Source organism: Zingiber officinale, chromosome 6B (assembly GCF_018446385.1).
Source record: "Zingiber officinale cultivar Zhangliang chromosome 6B, Zo_v1.1, whole genome shotgun sequence".
NCBI lineage: Eukaryota > Viridiplantae > Streptophyta > Magnoliopsida > Zingiberales > Zingiberaceae > Zingiber > Zingiber officinale.
This window is the reverse complement of record NC_055996.1, coordinates 121,150,245-121,159,747: the sequence shown is the minus strand read 5'-3', so window position 1 is coordinate 121,159,747 and position 9,503 is coordinate 121,150,245. Positions and strand designations below refer to the sequence as shown.

Sequence of the window (9,503 nt, the reverse complement as noted above, 5' to 3'; positions counted from 1 at the left end):
CCAGTGAGTTCCAGTAGCATGAGTGCGATCTGGTGAAGGGCTGATCGGTCTGGGGACCGATCAGGGCGTGCCGAATTTCTGATTTTTCAGCTGTTGTCTGAAATTTCAGTTATGGAAGTGGTGTTTTTGGATTTCTAAAGGTTTGGAACTCTCAAAGACATTGTTGGTGCAATGGTCAAAGGGGGAGTTGACCTTTAGGGGGAGTTTTACCTAATTGTCAAGGGGGAGTTGACTTTTAGGGGGAGTTTTTACTCCTTAAGACTTTTGAGGATTAGTGATATGGGATTATCACTAAGTTGATTGTTGAGTTTAGTATCAAGGGGGAAATTAAGAGTTTCAATGAAAGGTATGGGACTTTCATTAGGAAGAAACTTTTGATCTTGATACCCTCCTTTTTCTTTTTGATGTGTGTCAAAAAGGGGAGAGTGTTCGTTGGAGAGTTATTGGAGAACCCAAGTTAGGTTATCGGGTTAACCTAAGCTAGGGGAAGAATGTCAAGGAATGTTCGAGGAAGAACATTGGAATTCTTTTTGATGTGTGTCAAAAAGGGGGAGAATTATTGGAGAACCTAAGTTAGGTTATCGGGTTAACCTAACTTGAGTATGGGTTTTGTCAAACATCAAAAAGGGGGAGATTGTTGGTGCAACCTTAGGTCAAGGTTGACCTGGTTGACCCGACTCGAGGTGACTTGACTCGAGTTGTATTTTGATGTTTGACTTGGGAAGATTGTCGGTGCAACCTTAGGTCAAGGTTGACCTAGTTGAGTTGCATGTTGATGTTTGACACTCGTGAGAGAGTTCTATTCTTGATGTGAGACAAGAATAGATGGTTGGGAGTTTATTGGTCCAACCCTAGGTCAAGGATTGACCTGTTTGACCTGAAAAGTCCAAGTATGGAGACTTGACACTGGGAAAGTCCAAGCAGGGAGCTTGGCACGCAAAAAGTCCAAGTATGGAGACTTGGCACTGGAAAAGTCCAAGCAGGGAGCTTGGCACGGGAAAAGTCCAAGCAGGGAGCTTGGCAAGTGGGAAAGTCCTAACTGGGATGTTAGGCAGTGTGGAAAGTCCTGGTGAGTGAAGCCGGGCAGATTGGAAATCCTGGTGAGTGAAGCCAGGTAAAAATCCTAGTGAGTGAAGCTAGGTGAAAGTCCTGGTGAGTGAAGCCGGGCAAGGAAAAATCCAGATGGATCAAGGGTGATCGGACATCTGGTGTTGAGAAGGTCAAGTAGGTCAAGGGAGTGACCGGATACTTGACACGAAGAGAAAAGTCCAAGTGGGTCAAAGGGATTGACCGGATATTGGTTTGGAAGACTTGGAACTCGGTTTGGGCAAAACCCAAGCTCTGGATCGATCAGTGGATCGATCCAGCGATACGCTGGGTATCTGATCGGTCTGGTGACCGATCAGATATCGATCAGTGGCTTACTGAGGTTCTTCTGATCGGTCTGCAGACCGATCAGAAAGCGAACAGAAGGCAAAGAGAAAAGGAGGGTCCACATGCACCCTGATCGGTCCAAGCATTCTGATCGGTCTGGGGACCGATCAGCACAGGGCCTGATCGGTCCCCAAGACCGATCAGGCAAGATCTAGACCGATCAGGCTGAAGCCTGATCGGTCCAGGCTCTAGCCGTTGCGTAGCAACGGCTAGTTCTCTGCTCTTCTTCTTCGCAGGTATAAAAGAGAGCTACAGGACTTCGGTGAAATCACTCTTTTGGCTACTTCTTCTTCCTTCTGGAAGTTCTCTCCTGCCTGAAGCTTCTGCTTCTTCTTCCTGCTGAGCTTTGTTGAGCTCGTTGGGTGCTAAAGCTTCGCGTGAGCTTCTTCCTGTTGCTGGTTTTCTAGCTAGGCTTGGATCTGAGAAGCTGCTGCTTCACCAGGGTTCCTGCTGACTTCAAGAAGGCAAGCAAGTGTTGTTTACATTTCTGTTCTTGTTTTCTTGTTCCTATTTGTACTCCTATTGCTGTTGCAAAGATTGTGGTGAGGTTTCTCCACCCACAAGGAGTATCTATTAGCCGGGTTTCCGGGGACTCATCCACCGACGGATTGGTAGGCTTCGTCCACCTTACGGACACGCCGAGGAGTAGGAGTTCATCTCCGAACCTCGTTATATGGTTTGTCTTTCTTCTCCTGTTTTCTTTCTACGTTGTATTTCCGCTGCACTAACCTAATCGTAGGAAGAAACGCGAATGATTGGGGTCGGCTATTCACACCCCCCCCCTCTCTAGCCGTACGAAGGATCCTAACAGGAAATAGGCTGCACTATCATCATCCCGGCTGGCAGCTCGGACATAGATGGAGTCTGATCAGACGATGATAATGTTAGCAGGCTGGCCGTCATTTCAGGGATAGTGGAGGAAGAGCTCTCGCTCCTCTCAGAGGGAGGACGAGGAGTGGGTGTGGACGTTTACAGAATAGAGACCTCCGAGCAGGAAGAAGCACCAAACCAGAGTCTTTTCTGACATTGGCGTTGGATAAATGGCTCACTTGAGGTAGCTGATTCAAAAGGAATAGGCACTGGAACCATGGAAGGCCGGGTTGGGGGAAGCTCATTGGTGGCAGCCGCAGCATCACTTGCCGCCGCTCAGCTTACTTTTCTGGTCTGCTCTTCTAAATGCTCGACCGGTAGGCGACCATGGCTCTCTAGCTCGACATCCCCCTTTACGTTAATTTCCATGTCAGTTAATTTGCTGGAGCCGCTTAATAATGACTTCAGCATGACTTAGGCTGCAAAATAGAAGAAGAAATCATTTAGAATAAAAAATGATGGGTACAAAAATAACTTACCTAAGGAGCTTAGTAGCCGGGCTCGAATGGGACTTAAACCAAACATATATAGCACGCTCTCCAGCAATAATTTATGGATATGATATTTCTGACCGGCCAGGTGCGCGGTCGCTTGGAGGTAGGTCAGCTCCCATCGATACTTTGTCAGCGCAGGGGACTTTGATAGCTCCATTTGCTATCCTGTTGGGAAGGTTGGTTGTTTAGGGAGTCGTACATAGAAATAATGGTCCTTCCATCCCTTATTAGATGTGGGCATCTTATTAAAGTAGACAACATCCACTCAGGCCTGGAAGAGAAAGGTGTCTAGCTCAGACAATTTTGGATAATAAAAATAATAAAAAATGTAGGACAAAAAGGGAATTCCGTATATGCGGAATAGGGCAACAACCCTGCACAGTAGTCTAAAGGAGTTGGGTACCAACTAGTGCAAGGGAATGTGAAAGTATCTACAAACTTTCGAGAAGAAAGGATAGATGAGAAAGCGCAGGCCGATATAGAATTGATCTTTGAAGAAAATGAGGAAGTCGTTCGGAGGCGTATGGGGACGAGCATAGGTAGAAGGGAAGGCGATTCTGTAATCATCAGGAATATGTAGGTCATCTTCATCTAATTGACCTCGTCTCCGTTAAAATCTGACACGGTGGAGGTATACCATAGTCCGAGGACAGCCGGGAGAGAGGGAAGTAGGTTGTGACATAGAATATAAGAGAAAAATCAAGGATAACTAGGGAGGGTAAAGAGGAGGAGCTTACTAGAGAAGGATCACCAATGATGAGCAGGGAATAGAGAGCAAGGAGATGAACGAGAAGGAGACAAAGACAAAGATAGAGAGCGTGATCGGGCGACGAGAAAAATTAAGGGTTTAAAAACCCTGGGGGCGACCACCCTAGGCCGTCCAATTGAGGGTTTTAGGAAAATGACATTTAATCATGGCCATTGATTTTGAAAAAGCAGTCATTGCATCAAATTTAAACAGTCGCTTGTCACATTACACATGCGGCGACAGGGAAAAATGATGTGTGACATTTGATTATAGGTGGCATTAATAAGGAAGGAGAATGCATGATTACAGGGCATGGTCAAGCGTGATTTGCATTAATGGTTAGGGATTTAAATTGTTTTCGAGAAATTATGGTAATGTCAGCAACAATTAAAAGACACTAAGTGGGGTGAGCGATAGGAGCAGAGATCAGAAGGAAGTTAGAAAACAACTAAGTGTTGTCTATGATAGATCCGAGCGGCATCAACCTCAGAGTATGAATAGCTAGTCGGAAGAGTGACTAGAAAGAAGTTCAAAGATGGCTAAAGTGTCTGTCATAACCGAGCAGCGGCTCTAAATCTTGAAACATCCGATCGGGACGAAGAGTTGCAGAACATACTAATTGTCCAGTCAATCAGACTTGTAACCTCCTTTGATTAGACTTGAGGGGAATGTTTGTGATACAGTGATAAAAAGGGGCCCCACAAAAGATGGGTAAAAACAGGAAAGAACGACTGACGTAGAGGTCAAAGTAAAGACAGTCGAAGCACAGGTACCCCGGTCAGGCGTAGTGGGCCGAATGGGCTACACTGTCGGTCGGACATGGCTGTTCGGACAACCGTTCATGGAGAGCATGTGACTGTGGTAAGGGACAAAACGTAAATCCCCCGGACCATCGTCCCAGTCAGACGCCATGGCTGGTCGGATGAAAGGAAGCTCTCTGACAATAGAAAGGCCGAATAAAGGAAGATAGCTCTGTTCAGTATGACCGAGCGGGGATGTCCTTGCCGAGCGGCCTCCGATCGACTTTCGATCCGCCTGCAATGGAACTCACCTGCGTATCTCATCGTACCCTTTTGGAGGTTTGTGCCATTGACAACGAAGCATGTCTAGTAGTCAGACTGTACTTTAGAAACCTGTCACATTAGGAATTTGTGTGTTTGCTTAAGGAAGGACACTTTTTAATTTGTCTTTTCCTAAGACGCTTCGGAAAACATGCATGTGCTTGGAAATGTGTGCACAAATATTACAATGACACTATAAAAGGGGATTCCCATATACAGGTAGAGGTATGTATAACTTTATTATTCTGCAGGCTCTAGCTACCGTTTTTTACTATTCTCCATAAGAGAAGGACTGACTTGAACATCGAAGGGCCAAAGTTGGGAACCCCTTCCTGGCCCGACACTAACGCTCCTTGTCTTACAGAGTTACGTGAAGTCTTCATTTAATCAACCTCAGAGTCACATCTCTAGCCAATCATATATCTTCTCTGCTTTCAGGCAGGATATATATATATATATATATATATATATATATATATATATATATATATATATATATATATATATATATATATATATATAGTGTTCATATAGATATATGTATTTGTAGTTCGATTCTCAATTAAGGCATATTGTTAAGGGTAAAGCTAAGTTCAAGCCTACTCGGGCTGTAGCCTGGGGTCAATAGCAATCAAAATGGAAAAAATTCAAAATTTATTATGGGAGAAAGAAAAAAAATACGAAAGAAAGAAGAAGCAACCCATGTGATGACATCAGTGTTGACACTTGTAGTTCACAACTTGAGTAGATCACCCAAATTAACTTCGTCATTGCATATTATAGGATAGAATGATAAATTTTGAATGTTGGGTTTCGACCGGTTTCAAATTACGACAAAATCGAAAACTTTTGTGAGGACTTGTGTTTCAAGTGCTCCCCGAAACTTTTGTGTCCTAATTTTGCACTTTGTAATTATTTATTTAAGACAAATTAAGTGTTAATCGATGCCAACTTAGACAAATTGACATATCACAGAATATCATGCATTCCAGTTAGCTAGCTACGTACCGAGACCAAGATCTTTTTCCTTAATTATATACGTTGATAAAAATCTGCAGACAGGTGGGTCCGCACCCCCAAACCACCAATGTAAGGGATCTGCATAGGCATGCATGTGAAGTTTGGTGGTATGTCGTCGTCAATTAAACATATAACATGTTTTGCGGACCATGCACGCAATTAGTCCAGTAAGCTCGACACACAAGTCTCTTTCAAAATTATAGTCACTACACAGTCCAAATTGAGTCATCATCTCAATCACTGCGCGCCATTTTCTTTTGCCAAAATGATCCGAGCGTCGGCAACCATTAATAATAATCCCTTTTACGTTAAAGGGTGGCCTCCCTAGCTAGCTGACCCTAAAGCATGCATTATTGTACCTACGTAACTAACAGTAATATAATTAATATTGTTTAATTAAGATTGCTCATTAGTTTCTATAAAATGCGTCCTTGTGCTCATATTTGATTTCAGAACGAAACGACAGTGATTAAGTTGGTCGCAGATAGCCATGGCTCCTTTGCAAAGCAACTCTTCCATTTCCTTCCTCGCTTCATTCGTGGTCATAGCCCTGACTGCCACTGCTTGTGCAGCAGTCAGAAATGATCCTTATGGCTCATCGAAAGCCCTCCACTTCATCCGAACTTCCTGCACTGCCACCGACTACCCCAACCTCTGCTTCAGCTCGCTGTCGGGCTACGCGGGCACGATCCGGACGGACCCCGTCCAGCTTGCGCAGGCCGCTCTGTCGGTGAGCCTGACCGGCGCGCGTGCCACCGCCACCTCCATCTCCAAAATTCTGAAGAGCGGCGGCGTGGGGTCGAGGGAAGCCGGGGTCATAAGCGACTGCGTGGACAACATCGGAGACTCGGTGGAGGAGCTCCGGAAGACCATCAAGGAAATGGAAGGGCTGAGGAAGAGCAAGAACTTTAAGCTATGCGTCAACGATATGCAGACGTGGGTGAGCTCGGCGTTGACGGACGAGAACACGTGCATGGAGGAGTTTCCGAGCAGTAGCATGGCGCTGGCGGCGCGTAATTCCGTTAGGGGCGAGATTGTGAAGGCGGCGCAGCTCACCAGCAATGCCTTGTCCCTCATCAATGGTATTTCCGGTGTTTAACGACTTGAGTTAATGGGAAATTAGTTATTCTAGTTAAAGAAATATATATATTTTAACTGTGTGTAGCTAAATATATATTGGACTCGTCAGCAGTTGGTACTGTTGCTTAGTGCTCGCTGTGTTTGTGTGCAAAAGTAGTTAATTTGTAATGTTAAAGATCAAAATCATGTTTTAGCTAGGCTTAATTTGCTAATTAAACTTAGACATCCAGTATCAACTGATGACTAAAACTTCATGTAAGACTGAGGTGAGGTCTTCTTCGTCACGCCCTACTCCAATCTCAGAAGCATTGAAGGACTACACTACAACAAAAAGATAGTACCGAACTTGTTAGGGGTAAAAAAAAACATATGTAAGATCGTTGCAAAGCGGAAACAAAGGAAAAAATAAAAACAAAAAATAAACACACAATAAATACAAGAATAAAATTAAAGTACAACCAAATAACAATAATAAAATATAAGAATAGTAAAATTTATGCACGAAAAATCACCTTTTGCTCACAAAGACTCTAGAAACGTAGCAACATTCTCCTATGAACCGAACACGAGCATTTAATAGCAAAATCTACACGAGATCAATTTATATGTATCCTTATGTGTTAGTCACTATTCCAAAAACTAGTAGCCGCACGTGATTTACCTCCTCCGTGTTGACCCTGGGACGGGTTCGTGTTGACGCTGGGAGAGAGCGTATTCGCCTTTTGTCACCATTAGTAGATTGCTTGTCAATCAATTGATTATTTTACACCAATTGATTAGACCATGACACATGCATGGTCGATGTTCCCCTTTTTTAGTAATCTAGGTATTTGACTTTCAATCCAACTAACTGTAAAGGTGGATGGACCAATCCCACAGAAGGACAGGTGATTTTTGACATGATGTCCCAACATCACAAGTGGTTCAAACTCCACAAGAAATTCCTAGAGTGAGATTTGAATCCTCGTTGAATGGAAATCATTCTTGTCTCTTACCACCACACCATACTAAAGGATCGTTGAAAGCCAAAGCGAGTAAATATTACTCGTAAAAATAAATATTTAAATTTTTTTTTTAAAACACAGCCAAAAGAAGAAATACACAACGAAAGAACACAAGTTGTTAGTGAAATCAGTATCTGGAGTTTTAAATGTTTGTTTGAACAATATATTTAAGTAAATTCGATCAAGGGTGACCAAATAACTTGATCAAGAATGATTGAGTTGAGTATAGAATCCAAGCAAAATCAAGCTTGGCATGAAGCTTGGAAATGAATGAGAAATCCAAGTAGGACCAGATATTTGATAGATTGGTGGAAAGACTTAATGGGACTTAGCAGTGCAAGTCTTAGTGAGACTAAGCAATATAAGTCCCAGTGACACTAGGTAAAGGGAAGACCTGATTGGGAACCAAGTAGTAGAAGTCCTAGCGGCGCTAGGTAGTGGAAGATATAGTTGGGAACTAAGTAATGTAAGTCCTAGTAGGGCTAGACAGTGGAAGATACAGTTGAAAACTAGGTTAAATCTAAAGTGGGTCAATCGAGAGATGAATACTTGGTAAGAGAGAAGTCTTGGAGAAAAAAATTCCAAGCAAGTGAACATAGTAGGTTAGTTAAACCAAATACTAGGTTTTACATGTTTGTGTGTTGCTTGCGTGTTTGTTTTGCAAGAAAACACAGCTAGATGAAACTTGGGTGGGACCAGTTAGGAACTAGCTTGGGCGATCAAACCCATGGTCCGGTTGATCGGAAAAGTCTGATTGATCGAAAGTCGACGTGATTGAGTTCATACGAGTCAGTCTACGAATAAGTTTTGACTAAGCTCCAAGTGACCTGAGGGTGTTCCAGTCGACCATGAGGTCAAGACTTAGCTCGAAGACGATCGAGTTTGCAGTTGAGTCTGTGTCAAGCGAAGGGAGGTCTAGTCCAGCGGAGGGAGGTCTAGTCGACAAGAGGAGTGTCGATCGAGCTCTATAAAAGGGAATCGAGGCAGCCTCTTCTTTCAAGACCTGCAATCAAAAGCTCTCATTTTGGTGCTCGAAAAGGCTCTCAAATCTTGCTCGTGTGGTCTGGAAAGCACTAGGAGAAGTGTCACATCACTCAAGGCTTCGGCTTAGACCTAACAAGATTGTTTTTATTTATTTATGTACTTAATATTTTCCTGTTTATGTTTGTACTATCAAACTGTAAGAGATTTCTTCACCTCCGAAAAAAGAGAAAGAAACTAGTGACTCATGCTTACGGGTGTAAACGAATCGAATCAAGTCGAATATACAGAAAAATTTAAGACTTGAATTCAGCTCGAAATAGGTATATTCGAGTTCGAGCTCGAGCTCGATTCGAAGATAAAAAAATTCAAAATGTTTTGTTCGAATTCGGTTCTAATTAGGGCTTGGGTTCGAGTTCGGTTCGAAATATTTGAACACTTAATATTTTCATGTTTGTGTTTGTACTATCAAACTGTAAGAGATTTCTTCACCTCCGAAAAAAGAGAAAGAAACTAGTGACTCATGCTTATAGGTGTAAATGAATCGAATCGAGCCGAATATGCAGAAAAATTTAAGGCTTGAATTCGGCTTGAAATAGGTATATTCGAGTTCGAGCTCGATTCGAAGCTCGAAAAATTCAAAATGTTTTGTTCAAGTTTGGTTCTAATTAGGGCTCGGGTTCGAGTTCGGCTTGAAATATTTGAATACTTAATATTTTCATGTTTGTGTTTGTACTATCAAACTGTAAGAGATTTCTTCACCTCCGAAAAAAGAGAAAGAAACTAGTGACTCATGCTTAGGGGTGTAAAC

General features: G+C 42.9%; 1 protein-coding gene across 1 annotated transcript; it reads left to right on the top strand.

Annotated features, from left to right (window-relative positions):
* The first annotated feature begins 6,117 nt into the window (after positions 1 to 6,117).
* LOC121991477 (21 kDa protein-like) lies at positions 6,118 to 6,726 on the top strand. Its single transcript, XM_042545473.1, has one exon. The coding sequence runs from the start codon at positions 6,118 to 6,120 to the stop codon at positions 6,724 to 6,726; it is 609 nt and encodes a 202-aa protein (XP_042401407.1).
* The last annotated feature ends 2,777 nt before the right edge of the window (positions 6,727 to 9,503 follow it).

Coding starts and splice junctions, on each gene's coding strand:
- LOC121991477 (XM_042545473.1), top strand. CDS start 6,118: ATGGCTCCTTTGCAAAGCAACTCTTCCATTTCCTTCCTCGCTTCATTC.